Source organism: Lactuca sativa, chromosome 9 (genome assembly GCF_002870075.4).
Source record: "Lactuca sativa cultivar Salinas chromosome 9, Lsat_Salinas_v11, whole genome shotgun sequence".
NCBI classification, from domain to species: domain Eukaryota; kingdom Viridiplantae; phylum Streptophyta; class Magnoliopsida; order Asterales; family Asteraceae; genus Lactuca; species Lactuca sativa.
Genome location: NC_056631.2, coordinates 15,422,331 through 15,442,670, shown reverse-complemented (window position 1 = coordinate 15,442,670; position 20,340 = coordinate 15,422,331). Strand labels below are relative to the sequence as shown.

The 20,340-nt window shown below is 38.8% G+C and overlaps 1 protein-coding gene across 2 annotated transcripts; it reads left to right on the top strand.

Moving 5' to 3' along the window:
* The first annotated feature begins 182 nt into the window (after nucleotides 1-182).
* On the top strand, nucleotides 183-2,291 carry LOC111885576 (uncharacterized). Of its 2 annotated transcripts, XM_023881821.3 has the most exons (6): nucleotides 184-594; nucleotides 937-1,136; nucleotides 1,241-1,381; nucleotides 1,455-1,535; nucleotides 1,654-1,781; nucleotides 1,877-2,291. In XM_023881821.3, exons 1-6 carry the CDS (start codon nucleotides 369-371, stop codon nucleotides 1,917-1,919), a joined length of 819 nt encoding a protein of 272 aa, XP_023737589.1. In that variant the 5' UTR covers nucleotides 184-368; the 3' UTR covers nucleotides 1,920-2,291. The 2 variants fall into 2 exon arrangements, with proteins under 2 accessions (XP_052623443.1, XP_023737589.1); XM_052767483.1 differs by lacking the exon at nucleotides 1,241-1,381 and having other exon boundaries at nucleotides 183-594.
* The last annotated feature ends 18,049 nt before the right edge of the window (nucleotides 2,292-20,340 follow it).

Here is a 20,340-nt window from a genome sequence, read left to right as displayed (position 1 = left end):
TAATTAATGGCTTAGTTAATGCTTTTTATTAGAAAATCCTTATTATTTTTACAAGAATCTAATCGGGCGTAAGGGTCGAAATGTACTGAACAGTGAACACACTCTTTTTCTAACCGGGTAGATTTGTTTGGCAACCAAAATACCAATGACCCGAAACTCTATAAATAAAAACAGTGGTATCATCAGTTTCCAAATTGTGCCGAATACAAACGCAAAAAATCCAACCACCTTGTTCGGCTTCCTCCGCCGTTGATCCTCGTCTCTGTCATCATCCTCCTCCTCCTGCTGCTAGAAATTTAGAGGGAGGAGAAGGAGCTAGTTATCGTGGCCGTGACATCGACTCATTGATTATCTAATTCTAATCGATCATGGGTCGGAGAAGAGGTTCGGCTGTGAACAAGCTGTTCGCTTGGGTTCGTAGGCAGTCGATGAAGGTGAAGATCTTTTTAGCCGTTACATCTCTTATATCTTCCCTCGTCGCTCTTAGACTTCTAGTGAAAGACACCAATCAGTTTTTCCTTGCATCGGAATCTGTTCACGCCGCCGGTATCGTCGTTCTCATATACAAGTTAACCACTCAAAAAACTTGCTCTGGTATGTATATATCATCCATACCCTTCATGAGTGTGTTTCAAATTCTCAATTATTACACGCTATTGTATAATTCGATATATTTATATAATTGCTACTCCTAGATCGCATGCAGAGTAACCGTCCAATTCTATGTTGTTCCGATTAGGGGTTTCTTAGTTTTCTGGTGTTATAATTAGGGTTTATGATTTTAAGTTCTGAACGCACCTGGCGATTGATTTTACATTCATATTTCGCCAAAACGAAGTTCCCTCATTCTGTATTATTTAAAATTGCGATTGCTAGGAAAAATTAACACATTATGAAATCCATACAATTTAATTGGATGCATTCTTCCATTCGCAGGCCTTTCGTTGCAGACACAAGAGCTCACAGCTATGTTTCTAGCAGTAAGATTGTTTTGTAGCTTTATGATGGAACATGACATTCACACTGTTCTTGATTTTGCTACATTGGTGTCTACTCTTTGGGTCATTTACATGATCCGATTCAAGCTTAAAGCAACATACAATTCAGATCTAGACAGCATGCCTAAATATTATCTGGTAAACACTAAACACAAATACACAATTACACGACCCCTAATTTGCATCATAAAAATATGAGTCGTTTTTTCAATTATTTTATTTTATCTTTTTATTGATCGCAGATTGTGCCATGTGCTATTCTTGCTCTGTTTATTTACCCACACACTTTTCATTCTCATTTGAGCAAAGTTCTGTGGGCTTTCTGTGTCTACTTGGAAGCAATTGCAGTGCTTCCTCAGCTTATTATGATGCAAAAAACAAAGGTTTGGACTTTGGGTTTGTAAATAAATAATTAAATTATTAAAAATCTGTAATTTTTTTTTTTGCAACATTTAGATGATCGAACCATCAACTGCGCACTATGTGTTTGCACTCGGAGTTGCAAGATTCTTGGGATGTGCGCATTGGATCATCCAGGTCCAGTTTCCACCTTTGTCCAATCAACATCAGTGTCGATACATATCAAATACAGTATAACCTGTTCTGTTCTGTTTTGTCATGTCATGTCTGACACATTGTGTGTGTTAACGATCAGGTGTATGAATCTGCTGGAGCGTATCTGTTCTTGCTGGGAAGCGGCTACTTTTGGTTGCCGATGGTGTTGGTAGCGGAGGCGGTTCAAACACTGATTTTGGCAGACTTTTGTTATTATTATGTTAAGAGGTAATCTAATGTTTTTTTTTTTTTTTTAATTAAATTGTTAGATTAGATATAATATATAGTTTATTAATGTTATGGTTTTGTGTATTATATTGCAGTGTTGTGAACGGTCGACTTTTAGTCAGTTTGCCACCTGTCTAAGTTTGGTTGGTGAAACGTGTATATGATGTTTACAAGTTTTTGATGGATGGTGGTAAACTAAAGTTTCCGGGTCTTTTTTTATCTTCTCATTCTAGTGAGATGTAGCAATGAACTCACGGAAATGTATCATCTAAACTTGTTTTTTTTTTTTTTTTACTTTGAATGCTTTTTTTTTTTAAAAGAAAAATTAGGGTGGGTGACTTTTGGAAAGAATGAGAGTCGTATGCTAAATTTTGGATTTGCTGTCAACTTGAACTGAAAGTTTATTGGTTGATATCGGTTCACCAATATTTCTTTTGTTTAATTTTGCCATTTGTGGAATAGTTAATACATTAAATGTGATTAACAAATCATGATCTTTTTTGATAAAAATTATTTCGAAGACAAGCCCTCTGTCCACGAATATTTCAACGTGTTTTCCTTTATTTTTGTTCTTTTCTTGTAATTATGAAACAAATTCTTGCAAGTTGACCTTTTTGCCTATTACACTAATATGATGCAATTCGTTTCACTTTATTAAACCTTCAAATATACATATATATTTAACATTTACAATGCAAATATTTATAGGGATTAAAATTTGAGAGGTAACAATTGTGTTTGGTGATAAGCCAATTTATTTTTTGAATTTGAATTTTTTTAAGTTGCCATGCTTGGTAAGTTAAAAATAGTTCACGAGCTAACTTTCTAAAAAACTATTTAAACTAGTTTTTTTTTAGAGATTTAAAAAAATTCAAAAATACCTCAAAGAATTATAAAAAAACATATTTTTTTAAATGTCATTTATTTTATTTTATATTCACTTAGTTTATCGATTAATTTTACCGAATATTATTTTTTTATCAATTACCATTTTAGTATCACTTAGTTTTTCATATAACAACTAACTTCTTAGTTATCAGCCAATTTTTCTGCTAGTATGTTAAATATAATTTTAGATTAAAAAATGTTAAAAAAAAGTTAGCACTGTTTGTTTATTCATAAGGTTGAACGGTATCGTAGCATTTTTTACATCGACAAACCGATATGGCATGTTTTACAGCTGGTGAACATAGGCTAATTCTCTCTCTCTCTCACACACACACATACACACACCGTTTAAATTGTGCATCTCCTTTTTGTTTTGCCGGTGATAAACCTAAACACCACAACTCACCACTTTTTAAAAATGGTACAAATGGCAAACATGTCTCTATCATCTTATGTGGCAAATACTACGGATGGTTTGACACCTTTTACTCTAAGAAAAAATAAAGGAACTCATATAAGTATATTAACTAATATGTCCATGTCAACTAGCGATATACCTTTTTTGGTGACGGATATTCAAACAAACGTATTTTTCTTTGTTTATATTTTTTGACCGGATGCAAAAATAAGGCAAGTTAGATTCTTTTTTCACGTTAAATAGCAACATATTTTTTTGTGACCTCATGCAGAAAGGGAAACCTAGTTTCTATTCAAATTGTATGGCTTATGAATAGCTATTATATATAGTTCTTGATTTTTCCTTTTTGTTCTTGAATTGTTGAAATAGCCTGTTCAAACGGCTTGGCCAAATCATTGTCACTAAAATTCTATTCATAAAGGTACATCAAAGTTCAAACGACTTGGCCAAATCATTGTCACTAAAATTCTATTCATAAAGGTACATCAAAGACAAATTCTGAATATTACAAGAAAGAACACCCTTCAAAACCTCCAAATGTATTTCCCTTTCTTGTTGAACTTTACTGATAAATTTAATATATGAGATCATGTGTTTTCCTTTATTTATGTTGGCCTAAGAAAACCTTGCAATCTCGGAATCAAACTGTTGACAGTAAAATTTGGCTTTTTGCTATTGCAGGAGGGAATGATGAAAATGAAGCCATAGAAAACCAAATTTCTTAAATTCGAAAGATATGAAATTTGGTAGTGGGATGCAAATCATGGATAAATGTATGCATATTTATAATAGAAACCAAATTTTTTAAAGATGTTACAAATATCGCCCTGTTAAATATGACTCGAGCATTTGGATCATGTTCATGGAGCCTTTGGAGCACTTGGAACTAAATGCAGCACTTGGGGTTCATGGAGCATGTGACAAAGGAACGGATCATTTGAGAAATGAATGGATCGTCTGACAAAGGAACAGATCGTACAGAAGGGGGTTTGGAGCAACTGGAAGAGGTTTGGAGCACTTGGAAGTGATATGGAGCAACAAGAGAACCTTGTTGTGCCATATGTTGAAGGGATGGGCCAAGAAGGATGCTGTTGTGCCAAGGGCATTCCTTCTTGCGCCATTATTTTCCCTCTTGTTCCATGATGGGTTCCTCTTGCGCTATGAGGATCCCTCTTGCGCCATGAGGTATTCTTGTCGAGCCATGGAGTATGCTCTTGTGTCATGCATGGCCTTGTTGTGCCATGTATATTCCTGTTGCGCCAAGGTGGTGTTGTTGCTCCAGTCTTGATGTTCACGTGCCACACTTGAAGCCTGTTGTGCCATCCATACACTTGTTGTGCCATCATGGTGCAAGTTGGATCATCTTGGTCTTTGATAAGCCAAGTAGGCTATGAAGTACTTTATGATGCTCAAGAATGTTCCAAAAGATGTTGCATGTCAGAATATGATTGGTTGCCTCCATTCATAGGCCTATGGACCAATGAGCTTGGCACATTAGGGTTTTAGGTATGATCCCTTAAGTATAAATAGGGTGCATGCAAGGTCATTTCGTATCTTGAATTCTAGAGTGATAGGAGAATCTCTATGTAATTTTACTTGTAACCTCTGTTTGAGAGTTCTGAAATAAAGAATACTCCCCTCATGCCTGTAGACGTAGGTCACCTTGATTGAACCACGTAAATATTGTGTCTTGTGTGCTTATGGTTTTGCTAGTTATCCGCTTTACTTTCTAACAAGTGGTATCAGAGTTGCAGTTTGTATTCCTGTGATTGAAGATGTCTACTCACAAGTTTGATTTGGAGAAGTTCAATGGCTAAAATGACTTCACTTTGTGGAAGGTGAAGATGAGGGCTCTTCTGGTTCAACAAGGATGTGCGGCAGCACTGGAAGGAGAGGCAAAACTACCAAAGGACATGGCAGCTTAGAAAAAGGTGGACATTATGACGAAGGCACATAGTGTCATTCTATTAACGTTGAAAGATGAAGTACTAAGGGAGGTCGTGGATCAAACAACTGCTTCTAGGCTCTGGGATAAACTTTTTGACAAGTACAATAACAACTCTCTGACGAACAGGTTGTATCAGAAGTAAAGGTTGTACACTCTCAGAATGTCTGAAAGTACCCAAGTGAAAGATCATTTGGATAACTTCAGTCGCATCATCTTGGATCTACAAGGTGTTGACGTGAAGATTGAAGATGAAGATCGGGCATTCATTCTCTTATGTTCTCTTCATAACTTATATGAAAATTGCATTGATAACATGCTTTATGGTAGGAAAACGATCACTATGAATGATGTGAAGGACTCTCTAATGTCCAAGGAACTGAAAAGAAAAATTTCAGTTGGAGAGGAGGTGTCTAGTTCCGGTTTGTTTGTAGGGAGAGGAAGGACATAAGAGATGAAAGGGGGAAACAGAGGGAGATCACATTCTAAATCGTAGTCTAAAGGCTCATCGAATGCCAATTGTTATAACTATAAGGAGAGAGGGTACTTCAAGCGAAATTGTCCACAACTGAAGAATGGGAAATCCAAGAGTGAATCACGTAGCAATAACATTGTTTTGTGGTTAAGGAAAGTTCTGATGAAGGGGACGATGGTGATGTACTGACTATATGTACATAAAGTTTTGTTGGTGCTTGGGTCTTGGATTATGAAGTATCCTATCACATTACATATAATCATGACTGGTTCGACTCCTTCAAAGAGTTGTATGACACAGTCAAGATGGGTGATGATTGGGTGAGCAGTATCAAAGGTAGTGACACAGTGCAGATCCAGATGCACGATGGCATGGTCAGGAAGTTAGATTGCTTGTATGTTCCAGAACTTCGTAAGAATCTAATTTCTCTTGGCACATTGGCTAAGAATGGGATGAGGTATGCTAGTGAAGGTGACTGGGTCAAAGTGACCAAAGTCTCTCTGGTTATAATGAAAGGGAATATGAATTGTGGAGGGATCTATATCCTAGAAGGCAGTACGGTTATGGGAATGGTGACAATATCCCAATCCTTGAATGAAGGTGATGACAAGACAGAGTTGTGGCATTGTAGGTTGGGGCACATGAGTGAGAAGGGCATGTCTGTTTTAGGTAAACAAGGACTGCTTGGTGGAGAGGATATTGGAAGGATAAAGTTTTGTGAAACTTGCGTTAAGGGAAAGCATCGCAAAGTGAATTTCGGTAACAGTCAACACACAAGCAAAGAAATCCTGGAGTATGTTCACTCAAATTTGTGGGGTCCTGCACTAGTGAAGTCTCTATGAGGATGTTCATACTTTGTGACGTTCATTGATGACTATTCAAGGAAGGTTTGGTTGTACTTTCTGAAGACCAAAGATGAGGTGTTTAGGAAGTCCAAGGAGTGGAAGACCATGGTTGAGAAAAGGACTGGAAAAAGTCAAGACTCTGAGGACTGACAATGGGTTAGAGTTTTGTAATGATCCATTTGATAATTTCTGCAAGGCAGAAGGTATAGTGAGGCACCGCACTATACGACACACACCACAACAAAATAGAGTGGCAAAACGGATGAACCAAACACTCATGCAGCATGCAAGGTGCATGCGGATATTTGCTAACATATCCAAGCACTTCTATGCGGATGCAATTGACACTGATTTCTATATGATGAACAGATCACCATCAACTGCTATTTACTTGAAGACTCCTCAAGAGGTATGGTCAAGGGAACCCTCTAACTATTATGGTGTATGTATATTTGGATACCCTATAAATGTTCATGTGAATGATGGTAAACTTAAGGCAAGGGCAATGAAGTGCATATTTCTAGGATATGCGATAGGAGTAAAAGGTTATCGACTATGGTGTATAGAAGAAGGAAGAACTCCTAAATTTATCATGAGCAGAGATGCGACCTTTGATAAATCTGCCACGGGTAACTAGGGAGGAGGTGATACAAGTCAAAAAGGAAACAAAGATCAGGGTGCTAGCCAGAAGGTGGAGTTTGCAACTCAAACTCCAGGCAGAGTTATGGTAAGTGACAAAGAGTAAGGCAACAGTTAACAACCTGGACAAGATGCAACCCAAGAGCAACCAATGGGATCTTCGTCGAGTGGTGCTGATGTCGGGAAGGATGATAGGTCTGAATCTATAGCAAAGAGAAGATTGAAGAAGGTCATCCGACAACCTAATAGATATGTGGGATGTGTGAATTCAGGTGAACTTGACTCCATTTCTTTTGCTTTAGCAACTGGAGAAGATATTGACACTGAGGAGCCTCACTCATATAAACAGGTTGTGGCGAGTAAAGAAGCAAATGATTAGTTAATGGCCATGAATGAAGAAATGAAATCTTTAGAGAAGAATGAAACATGGGATATTGTTCCATTACCAAAAGGAGCAAAGACAGTGGTGTTGGATTAGTGTCTAAGTCCATAACTATTTTGGTATGTACTTGACCCGATGGTGCATGGTCCTTTTGGGTTGCCTTCACCAAAGCAACTTGATAGGATGAATTATGGAGAGAAAGGATTAAATATGATTTATTAATATATTATGGGAATAATATATTAAAGGAGAAATCATATTGTTTAATTAATATTAGTCAAGAATTAATTAGTAATTAGTTTTGCGACTAAAAGAGATTAATTAAACTTAAGGGACTGGAATTGTAATTATAAGATAATGGCAATTTGGGCCATGGATTTCCTTTTATTATAAGGTGGACGAATTCTATGGGGGAAGCCCATATGAAGTCGTCCAAGGCTTTAAGAAAGGGCTCCATGGGTTGCTTAGGGCTTAAGCAACCAAATTAGGGTTTCCTTGTTAGATAACCCTAATAGCCTTACTATATATAAGACCCTTATGACTCAAAAACGTGGGGAACCTCTTTTCTAGGGTTAGAACACGTTTTGGGCAGCCTCCATCCTCTCTCCTCTTCATCCTCTTGCTTATGGTGTTTGTGAACCATTAGAGGAGTGACACTTGTGACTCTAAGCCTTCCAAAGTCAATTCAAGGAGGAATTGGGATTGTTATTGCTACATAACAATCAAGGTAACATCTTAAACCTAATTATATGTTAATATTGATTTCCATATGCTAGAATTAGGGTTTATAGTCTTGGATTTAAAGCATGTACAATAGAGAAACCTAGATCCAAGCATTAGGGTTTGTATGAGCACATAGGATGTCTTTTGACCAAAACCCATCAGTGGTATCAGAGCCTAGATTGGTTTCTATTGTATTGATGCTTGATATAACTGGAAAATTCGATTTTTTGGATTCTGGAGGCTGGACTCGCCGAGTCCATGGCTGAACTCGCCGAGTCCATGTAGACTCGACGAGTCCAAGGCTGACTCGACGAGTCAACTCGTCAGATAGGCGGATTTTCGGGATTTTTACCTATTATGACTTAGGATAATTGCCATAATTGTTTAAACTTAATAAAATTCGAATTTTGTTAATCCCTTATGATTATCCTTGTCAAAATAAAAGATTTTGGTCATCTAATTAGATAATTGTTACCTTATTTGATATATGTTAACTTATGGAAATTATTTGATCATTATCTTGCAAGAATTTGAACTAGATCTAATTAGATAACCACAAATTATAGTTAATTGCCTTATTTGAATTATGTGATCTAGAATATTCTTGACAAAGTTTGGAATAGTTTCAAATTAATCCCTTTAGGTTTTATATTTTAAATTTGAACCCAAGAGTTTTGTTGTTTTGAAATTTAAATAGTTAAAACCCTAATGTTTTGAAAAAGGTTTCAAAATTTGCCCTCAAGTTTTGGAATTTAAATTTTGATTAATTGTTTAATTTTGATGTATATTTAAATTCTAAACCCTAATGTGTTGAAATGTTTCATAACTTGCCCTCAAGTTTTGGAATTTAAAAGTTGATTAAAAGTTTAATTAGGAATGTTAAATTCTAAAACTAGTATAGTTTTGAAAAAGTTCAAATCACACCCTTATGGTTTTATTAATTAATTAAGATGTATAATTAAAAGAGGTTTAATAAATCCATAAAAGTTTAGGTATACAATTTAATTGAATTAAAAGTATAATTGTTAAATTAGACCACCTAATATTTTAAAAGTATATAATACACCCTATACTATATATATGACATTAAAAGTCTAACATTATATATATATATATATATATATATATATATATATATATGTATGTATGAGTAAAAGTCAGTCTTACCGTTAGTAGGCCTCATTCACGAAGCTAGTCTATAAGGGGTGTTTAAGGAAATTGCTTATAAAATGGCGATTGAATGGGTATCCACTCTTACCCACCGCACTCTTGACTAGTGGAGGGTCGTTAGCCGAACGGGTAGGATAGGACGAAACCTTCCATTATAAGTATAATGAATTACTAAAGTAACTAAATGTTTTTCGAAATTCCCAATCTTAGTTTCTTAGGCAAAAGTGAATTGATGCAATTCCATGAAATTACACTTTGTGCCCTTGCGAAGACGTTAGTAGAGCGTGTGTGGTTAACCGGCACACTAAATGGGTCTAAGCAAAGGTAGCAAAGGGTGACTCAATGTTTGTCATAGTTCGGTGGAGCGCGTGTGGTTTACCGGCACATCGAATAGGTGACTGTAACATGTGAGGACACCATGTAGTTTGCATGGTTATTCACACCCGCTTTGTGATCCTCGGCATCCCAGTCACAAACAAGAGGGGCATATCGAGATATAAACATGCCATTGAAAGTTCAATGTATCTCAAAGGATCTAGGAGTTTTCATAGATTTAAAACTTAAATTTCTTTTTCGTTTTTCATGGTGGAAATTAGTGATTCGTCATTCACTTACCTTCAAATATTCTGCACTAGATTATGGCATCCCTTTTCTAGGTTGTAGCGTATTGTGTTGGGTCTTAGCCTTGGAATTTCATTTGGGTGATCTACCAAGGACTCAATCTATCAACTAACTTGAATTCATTTTTCTCCCGTTTTGTAGATGTCAAAGTTCGACAACTATGGTCTTCTCAAATCCCGTGGAACAAGCATTCCACATGAAGATGATATTCCACGATTCGATCGAGGAACAAGAGATCATGCTTCACTTCCTCCTCCTCCTCCAATTATTCTCCCTAACCCACAAGTTCAAAGGCTTGAAAAGTTCAAGATCACTCAAGCCCTTTTGGCAAGTAAACATAAAGAAGGAAAGTCCGTGTGTGCACACGTCCTAGGGATGAAGTCACACATTGATAAGTTAAGAATGTTGGGATCCGTTGTCTGTGAGGAAATGGCTGTTGATTGGGTTCTTCAGTCACTTCCCAACTCATATAGTGAGTTCGTAAGAGAGTACTATATGATGAACTACGACGTGACCCTTATAGATCTCACCTATATGCTTATTGCTGCTGAATCTGCAATGATTTGGCGCAATAGAAAAGCAAAGTTGATTGGTGAATTTGCCTTCGAGACCTCTATGGATATAGACAATGGCAACGAAAGACATGCTATGATCGAAAATTTTGATCATACGAGAAAGGCGATGTCTGAAGTAGTTGCATGTCCTGTTCCAAAAGAGTCGATTTGCTTTTATTGCCAAGAGAAGGGGCATTGGAGACGAAGCTGCCCCATTTACCTAAGAGATCTAAGAGATGGGAGAGTCGAAACGTATGGCTCTAATATAGGTAAAATCCATTTACTAACTCTTTTAAGCTTCTATTCGAGATTCTTAATACATAATGTAATAAGATTACAATTGATGTTTTGTAGGATCGAAGAAAAGAAAGGGAGCTTAAGGGAAGAAGTGAGCAAAATCTAACCGTAAAGGAATGGATTTCGATCGCATTTCTCGAAGATTAGATTTTTGAGCTACTACTTAAAGTTAGAATTAGATTGCTAAGAAAGATGTATTAGCATAAGTTTTCAAATGAGTTGCATTGTAAGGACAAAATTTTTCCGCAATAAAATAAATTTTGATTTTAAATTTTATTTATCCTTACAATGGCGTGTATGAAAAATTGATGTTAAAATGGTTCTATTATTAGCAATAATGGATTTGGTTCTTATTATGTTATTTATGGAAAGTCGAGAATTTACCAAATAGGGAGAGTTTCTCATTGCCCAAGTTTCAATTGGACAGAAACTTGGAATCATGCAACGTGGATGCACGATGAATGAGAAATTTCGTATTTGGAAATTAGACTAATTCATTGACAAAGTGTCAAGTGAAGGACTAGGAGATCGAGTACACAAAGTTGTGTGATTAAAGTCCACCATAAGAGTAACGAGATATTCGTCATGATTTACTAAAGGTTTAGTAAATATGATTATACTTATAAGATTAAGTGTAATTCTGAATTGATTGAAAAGGTTTAAATCAATAGTAGAACGAATAACAAGAATTAAGTAGGCAGAAAGATAAAAGTTTCTCCATTCTAAGAAGAAGGGAGAGTACCTTTTATGCTTTATGATAGGTCTTAATTGTGACATCCCCAAAATCACGGCCAGAAAAGACCGGTTTGTTTATGCTTTGTTTAAAAATCAGAGTTACATTTTAAATGAAAGTGTTGCGGAATTTGTCCCAAAACAAAATATGATAAAGATTTATCAAAAGCATTTCCGAAGCGAGATCTGAGACTTCATCGGACGGCCCACAACGTGCCACGTCACCAGTTTCGCATCAGATTTCGCAAATTGCATGCTCATCTTTAAAAATTCATAACTTTCGCGTACGACCTCCGTTTTCGACGTTCTTTATATCCACGCGAAGGTGGGAACGTACTCTACAACTTTCGTTTAGACTTCGTCGGCTAATTTTGGCTCGATTTTAAATTTTATATTATTAACGAGCCGGGACATGATTGGTCCGTTAAATCCTCATAACTTCTTCATCCGACATCCGTTTTCGCCCATCTTTTTCTCGTTACGCTACCCTTAACGAGATCTTCGATTCTCGTTCAGGTCGTGTCGGCCAAAAACCGCTCGATCTAATATTCGAATTTCGGGCTGTACACTGCTATTCCGAAACTTCGAAAAATCATAACTTCTTCATACGAAGTCAGATTTGGGCGTTCTTTTTATCGATGTTCTTAGTTTAACATATTCTACGACTTTCGTTTAGATCGCTAAGGCTAAATCTCGCTCTATCGTAAATTCACTATTTACGCTTCCCGGTGCCGTGCCGGTTTTGCCGAAAAACTTCGACGGGTCATAACTTCTTCGTTATAACTCGGATTGCGGCGCTCTTTATATGTACGGCAACCTTGAGACATATTCTACAACTTTATGTAGAGATATCGGGTTTATCTCACACTTAAATTTTGACGCTTATTTTTATTATTTATTAATTATACATTTATAATTAAATTATAAGCACATAAATACACATAATTTACATAATACTCAAATATTTCATCTTTATTACTTCAAAAAGAGTTACAAGAGTTGACCTAGACTATTACATTGACAAAAATGCTTAGCCCTGAAACCCGGGCGTTACAATTCTCTCCCTCTTAGGATGATTCCGTCCCGGAATCATGCATCAACAAACAGATGTGGATAGCGACTCATCATGTCATCCTCTGTTTCCCAAGTGAGATTCGGCCCATTCGAATGTTTCCATCGGACTAGCACTAAGTCGACCATCTTGCGTCGTAATTTCTTAGTCTTACGGTCAACAATTGCCTCAGGCTCTTCGATCAGCCTTTTATTGTCATCCATCCTTAACTCTGAGATTGGAATTATGTCGGGAACATCTCCCGTGAATTTCCTCAAATAACACACATGGAAAGTGTTATGAATACCATTGAGTTCTTCGGGCAATTCCAACTTGTAAGCTTGGTTCCCAATCTTCTGAAGAACTTTGAACGGTCCAATAAACCTTGGACTCAACTTTCCTCGTTTCCCAAATCGTATAAGTCCCTTCCATGGTGAGACTTTAAGCAGAACGGAATCCCCAACCTCGAAGGTTATCGGTTGTCTTTTCTTGTCAGCATAGCTCTTCTGACGATCCTGAGCTGCTAACATTCTTTCCCTAATCACCTTCAACTTCTCAGCAGTGTCATGGACTATCTCGGGGCCCATAAACTGCTTCTCTCCGGCTTCAAGCCAACAAGACGGCGTACGACACTTTTGTCCATACAAGGCTTGGTAAGGTGCCATCTTGATGCTCGAGTGAAAACTATTGTTGTAGGAAAATTCTACCAGAGGTAAGTGCTCGTCCCAATTCCCTTGGAATTCCAGGGTACATGCTCTCAGCATATCTTCCAGCATCTGAATCGTTCTTTCGCTCTGACCATCAGTTTGCGGATGATAAGCAGTACTCAAACACAACTTTGTACCTAACTCCTCTTGTAGACTCCTCCAAAACCTTGACGTGAAACGACTATCACGATCTGATACAATCGTAAGAGGGACACCGTGAAGTCTTAAAATTTCCTTCACGTAAGCATTTGCGAGCTTATCCATAGACCACTTCTCGTTGGTTGCTATGAAGTGTGCACTCTTGGTGAAACGATCCACGACTACCCAAATCATGTCGTGACCGTTCTTCGTCCTGGGCAGTTTAGTCACAAAATCCATGGTGATGTCTTCCCATTTACCCATGGGTACAGGTAAAGGTTCTAAACTCCCATACGGTTTCTGATGTTGTGCCTTAACCCTCGCACATGTTACGCACTCGGCCACATACTTCGCAACATCGAGCTTCATCGTCGGCCACCAGTAGTAGGGTTTTAGGTCCCTATACATTTTAGTGCTACCGGGATGAATCGAGTACATGGTCTTGTGTGCTTCTTCCATCAGAAGATCTCTTATTCCTCCCGTCTTAGGTACCCAAATTCGATCTTGGAATACCTTCAGTCCTCGACTGTTTGTACCGAACACTAACGTTTTTCCCAAACGTTCTTCCTTTCGGTCATTTTTCTCTAATGCTTCTTCTTGAGCTTTCCTGATACTTTCGACAATCGTTGAAACGACTTCAATTCTTAACGCCCTTGGCCTTTTCCTTTCCAGATTGACTTTCCGACTGAGAGCATCAGCAACAATATTTGCTTTACCTGGGTGGTAAAGTATCTCACAGTCGTAGTCCTTGAGAAGTTCTAGCCAGCGTCGTTGCCTCATGTTCAACTCCTTCTGATTAAAGAGGTACTGGAGACTCTTATGATCAGTGAAGAGCTTGCACTTCGTGCCGTAGAGGTAATGCCTCCATATCTTTAAGGCAAAAACTACCGCTGCCAACTCCAGATCATGAGTGGGGTAGTTCTTTTCGTGTTCTTTCAATTGTCGAGATGCGTATGCTATCACCTTTTCTCTTTGGGTCAGAACACAACCCAACCCGACTCCAGAAGCGTCACTATAAACCGCGAAATCTTCGACTCCATCGGGTAGAGAAAGTATCGGTGCTTCACATAACTTCTTCTTTAGTTTCTCGAATGCCTCATCGTGTTTCTCACTCCACGTATATGTAGCTCCTTTATGAGTCAAAGCTGTTAATGGAGCAGCTATCGAAGAAAAGCCTTGGATAAATCGTCGATAATATCCGGCTAATCCTAGAAAGCTTCGAATCTCCGTGGGACTCTTTGGACGTTCCCACTTCATTACAGCCTCGATCTTTGCGGGGTCAACCATTATTCCCTCCTGGTTAACAACATGACCCAAGAATTGGACTTCCCGTATCCAAAAGTCGCATTTGGAGAACTTTGCAAAAAGCTTCTCCTTCTTCAATACTTCTAATACTTCCCGTAGATGCTTGCCATGCTCCTCTTGGCTTTTCGAGTAGATGAGAATGTCGTCGATGAACACTATCACGGATTCATCGAGGAATGGTTTACAAACCCTATTCATCAAATCCATGAATGCTGCAGGAGCATTGGTTAGTCCAAATGACATAACCAAGAACTCGTAGTGTCCATATCTTGTTCTGAATGCAGTCTTTTCAATATCCTGCTCTCTCACCTTCAGCTGATGATATCCTGACCTAAGATCGATCTTTGAGAAGTAGCTCGAACCTTGCAGCTGATCAAATAGGTCGTCAATCCTCGGCAATGGATACTTGTTTTTCACCGTTGCCTTATTCAGCTCTCGATAGTCTATACACATCCTCATACTTCCGTCCTTCTTCTTTACGAATAACACCGGAGCTCCCCAGGGTGATGAACTAGGTCGAATAAAACCGTTGTCCAACAGCTCCTGAAGTTGCGTCATGAGCTCCTTCATCTCCGTCGGTGCTAATCGGTAAGGTGCCTTTGCTATCGGTGTTGTTCCTGGTAACAAGTCTATACGAAACTCCACTTGTCTATCAGGTGGTAATCCGGGAAGATCTTCGGGAAAGACTTCCGGATAATCGCACACAACCGGTATATTCTGCACCTCTTTCTTCTCCTTCTTGGCATCGATTACGAATGCCAAGTATGACGCACATCCCTTTGACAAACATTTCCTGGCTTTCATCAGGGAGATGATTCCTGAATTCACTCTGCGTTTGTCCCCGTACACCATAAATGATTCTTTTCCGGGTGGGTTTACCTTTACTATCTTCTTTCGGCATTGAATCTCAGCATCGTTGGCGCTAAGCCAATCCATACCCAAAACGATGTCGAAACCGTTTAACTCTATGGGTAATAGCTCTTCGTGGAATTCGTTTCCGTTTAGGTCAATGACGATGTTCCTAATACGATTACTAACAGGTACGAATTTGCCACTGGCAACTTCTACAATCAGGGCATTATCTAGTTTTTCTACAGGCAATGCTAATTTCCCACCAAATTTATGCGACACAAAGGAGTAGTTGGCTCCGGAATCAAATAGTATATTTGCAGGCAAACCATTTACAAGAAAGGTACCTGAAGCGACGTCTGCTGCCTCCTTTGCAGCCTCGAGCGTCATCTGGAAGGCTCTTGCCTTCGGCTTCGGTGGTATGTTGGGTCTTCCTGTCTCCTTCTTCTTCAGGCAGTCCTTCAAAATGTGCCCTTCTTCATTGCACCCATAACAGGCTTTCTGGTTGAGGGTGCATTCATTGGCGTAGTGCCCAGGCTTTCCGCACTTGTAACAAGTGATCCCTCCGTCACACTTCCCAAAGTGCTTCTTCTTGCACTTGTCACACCATTTTGCTTCTGATCCTCCTCCCCTCGAACCAGACTTCGAGAATCTACTCTTCTTGTTGGACTTCGAGGATCCATTGAACTTCCGTTTCTCACCAACCTCAGCCCTCTCCAGACATCTTTCCTTTTGTTGGGTCTCCACATTCTTAGCTGCTCGAACAGCTGATTTCAGAGTGGTTGCCATCTTGACTGTTGGGCCAAAGTCAGCCGGCAGTCCGTTTGCGAATTTCTCAATTTTGGAAAGTTCGGTTGGCACTAGGTATGGAAACAACTTCATCTTTTCCGTAAATGCAGCAGCATAGTCATCGATGCTCATTCTCCCTTTCTTCAAATTTTGGAACTCATTGTTCAGATCAATCAGGTCTATCTCTGAACAGTATTGCGCCTTCAGTTGTTCCAAGAACTCATCCCATGACATTTTCAGAGCTTCTCCCCGTGGCATTGTATCTGCCAATAGCTTCCACCAGCTCAAGACTCCAGTTTTCAATTGTCTCACAGCGAAGACAGTCTTCTGCTTCTCGCTGCAGTCGCAGCTCTCAAACACCATCTCCATCTCGGAGATCCAGTCCATAATCTCAACAGGCTTTGGGCTTCCTGAGAGACTTGGTGGTTTCGCACCCAAGAAATTTTTGTACATCCGCCCATCCTTGTTGTTCCTCCCTTCTGGGCCATCCTTTTGCTCACCTTGAGTCCCTACTTGACTCACTTGGCGGCTATAGTTCCCTTCCTCAGATGGCTCGGGAACTGGCTCCGTCGGTTCAACATGTATGGTAGGTTCGTCCCTATTTTCGTGGAGCATTCGTCTCATTTCTTCCCTTTGTTCAGCTAGCATAGCCTGAATCAAGGCTTGAACTCCATCCATGGTGACTGGCTCAGGTGCAACTTCTTCTACAACAGGTATTTGTTGAACCACTGGGGGTTGGTTCCTATCTCCATTCGCGTTCACGTTTCCACTACGGGTCCTTGCCATCTTGATCTATACACCGAATAAGGTGAATTTAGATCTTTATTTAGGATAGACGTCTAAATCGTCCTTATCACTCCGAAACGTTTACATGCTAGTTCTAATATCGTAGTCGTACGTTTAGAATCCTAAACACATAAGGTTTCCAGATCCGGTCGGCAATAGACCATAGATCCGAAGAAATAACAGCATATCATGCACAAAGCATTTAGCACATAAAAGCATTTTAGGCACAATTCCTAAAATAAGCTAGTGCTCACACCTCACAATCATCGCTTAGCATTCTAAGTTTAAGTCTAGAAATCCTACAAATTCCTAGTTCGCTTAAACTAATGCTCTGATATCAACTGTGACATCCCCAAAATCACGGCCAGAAAAGACCGGTTTGTTTATGCTTTGTTTAAAAATCAGAGTTACATTTTAAATGAAAGTGTTGCGGAATTTGTCCCAAAACAAAATATGATAAAGATTTATCAAAAGCATTTCCGTAGAAATGTATTTCATTAAAAGACTTGGGATGTCATGTTCGTACAGATCAAAAGCATAAACAGTACAATATAAGCCTTACTACATTATTTCATTATCTACAGGCCTATATCCGTAATCCCTCGTCCAAAACATCACATCTATGCTCATGCGCCACTACCTGTAATACATAAAACTGAGTGGGTCAGGCTTGGGAGCCTGGTGAGCACATAGGGTTTTCAACCCACAATAAATAAGTTTATTAATTTCATCAATCAACAATAACCCGATTACCCGTTCCCGTTATCCTCACTTTACGTCCCTAAACACCTATCATAAGGGACCTAGCCTAAGGATCATCATCGGGACAGACACTACTGCTAAGGGGATTCCTTAGCAATAAATGTCCTAAAGGCAACCATGTGGGGGATGGAGTACACCGGTGAACACATCGTTCACAAACACCTACAGGTTGCGAGCCTGCTAGTGTTCCACTGGACTGTCTAGAAGAGTCCGTGGTCGTCATCCATACTCCGCTAGATGACAGAAACAACAACATCAACATCGAGGCCTCTCATCATTTTATCACACATCAGCTATTCCATCTACCCATGTTTTACCCCAACATTTTCGTAGATATAAAATACATATACAGTTTAAATCATTGAAAACATGTATAACAATGTTCATCTAGCATAGATAGCAAGTATTCAGATAATATGCACATATAGCACGTAATTTATATAAAATACTTCATATCTATGTGTAAGCTGAAAGTAACTATGCACTCACCTGATTAGGTGGCGACTCAGCACTCGGACAGCGCTTCGATACTCTCAAAACGATATTCCTTCGATAAAACCTAGTATCGATACCACTAGGGTTTAGTTTAACGATAACCGCGACAAATTAATTAGTCCGAGTATTATTAAGCGTTAATAATACTCGATATAACTCATAATAATAGCCCAAATAATTATTTTAAGGACCTAATAACATTCCTATAATTATTTGAAAGCTATATTAAAAATTGCGTAAGCGTAGCATACTTACAGCGAATTTTATCGAAAACCGGGACTTAATTGGAGCAGCGTTTCGAAACCGAAAAACTCCTTTTTCTCGGGACTCCGGGAGCCTCGGGGCTTCCCTAGGGTGCTAAGGGTTTAACTAGGGCTTAGGGGACTCCAAAAGGGTTAGAGAGAGAAAGTAGTTTAGAGAGAGAAGTGAAAATGTGTGAAAAATCCGGAAGAATTCGCATGGTATTTATAGGGACCGAAGCTCGGAATTACGCTGGGCGTACCGAGGGTACGCTGGGCGTACTCCTCGGATAAGATCACCAGCTCGGACCCAGCTGTCTCGCATTCGTCGGATGGATCAGACCGAGGTTACGCGGGGCGTTCCGGATCTCGTACGCGGGGCGTAGGGCGAGGCTTCGTGGCATGATCCGAAGCGAGATCTGAGACTTCATCGGACGGCCCACAACGTGCCACGTCACCAGTTTCGCATCAGATTTCGCAAATTGCATGCTCATCTTTAAAAATTCATAACTTTCGCGTACGACCTCCGTTTTCGACGTTCTTTATATCCACGCGAAGGTGGGAACGTACTCTACAACTTTCGTTTAGACTTCGTCGGCTAATTTTGGCTCGATTTTAAATTTTATATTATTAACGAGCCGGGACATGATTGGTCCGTTAAATCCTCATAACTTCTTCATCCGACATCCGTTTTCGCCCATCTTTTTCTCGTTACGCTACCCTTAACGAGATCTTCGATTCTCGTTCAGGTCGTGTCGGCCAAAAACCGCTCGATCTAATATTCGAATTTCGGGCTGTACACTGCTATTCCGAAACTTCGAAAAATCATAACTTCTTCATACGAAGTCAGATTTGGGCGTTCTTTTTATCGATGTTCTTAGTTTAACATATTCTACGACTTTCGTTTAGATCGCTAAGGCTAAATCTCGCTCTATCGTAAATTCACTATTTACGCTTCCCGGTGCCGTGCCGGTTTTGCCGAAAAACTTCGACGGGTCATAACTTCTTCGTTATAACTCGGATTTCGGCGCTCTTTATATGTACGGCAACCTTGAGACATATTCTACAACTTTATGTAGAGATATCGGGTTTATCTCACACTTAAATTTTGACGCTTATTTTTATTATTTATTAATTATACATTTATAATTAAATTATAAGCACATAAATACACATAATTTACATAATACTCAAATATTTCATCTTTATTACTTCAAAAAGAGTTACAAGAGTTGACCTAGACTATTACATTGACAAAAATGCTTAGCCCTGAAACCCGGGCGTTACATTAATGATTAAGAACCATATCTCAATTGATCCTCTAAGTGAGTCTTGGTATAATTGTATGTCCAAGAAGAGGAATAAAAGATTGAAGAAATGGTCAAATCAAAAGTCAATCATACTTCGTTCCAAAACAAGTCTTAGAGTTAAGATTGTGACAATGAGTGAAAAGTATTAAGAAGGTTTAAAACATTCATTAAATGTGGTAAGTTGTGATGTCTTAGATAAGACAAAGATCAACTAGGACCAATTTATGAGGAGTTTTGATAAAAACTACACTAACGCTTGAATATTTGTTTGTCAAGAAATGGTTATTGACAAGAGAACCTTATATGTCAAGGAGTCAGTGGGAGTCTTAATGCTCTTGAAAGGTCTCAAGAACAAATCAAATAAACCTTATCGATCATCACTAGCACACGAGTTAAGGTTTACAACCTATCGTGATGACATTATTTTGATTTTGTGTCA

Bases quoted from the DNA above. Each gene is read 5' to 3' on its own strand.
- LOC111885576 (XM_023881821.3), top strand. From the start codon at position 369: ATGGGTCGGAGAAGAGGTTCGGCTGTGAACAAGCTGTTCGCTTGGGTT. The intron at 1,536-1,653 runs GTCCAGTTTCCA...GTTAACGATCAG, and splicing joins GTGCGCATTGGATCATCCAG to GTGTATGAATCTGCTGGAGC. The intron at 1,782-1,876 runs GTAATCTAATGT...ATTATATTGCAG, and splicing joins TGTTATTATTATGTTAAGAG to TGTTGTGAACGGTCGACTTT.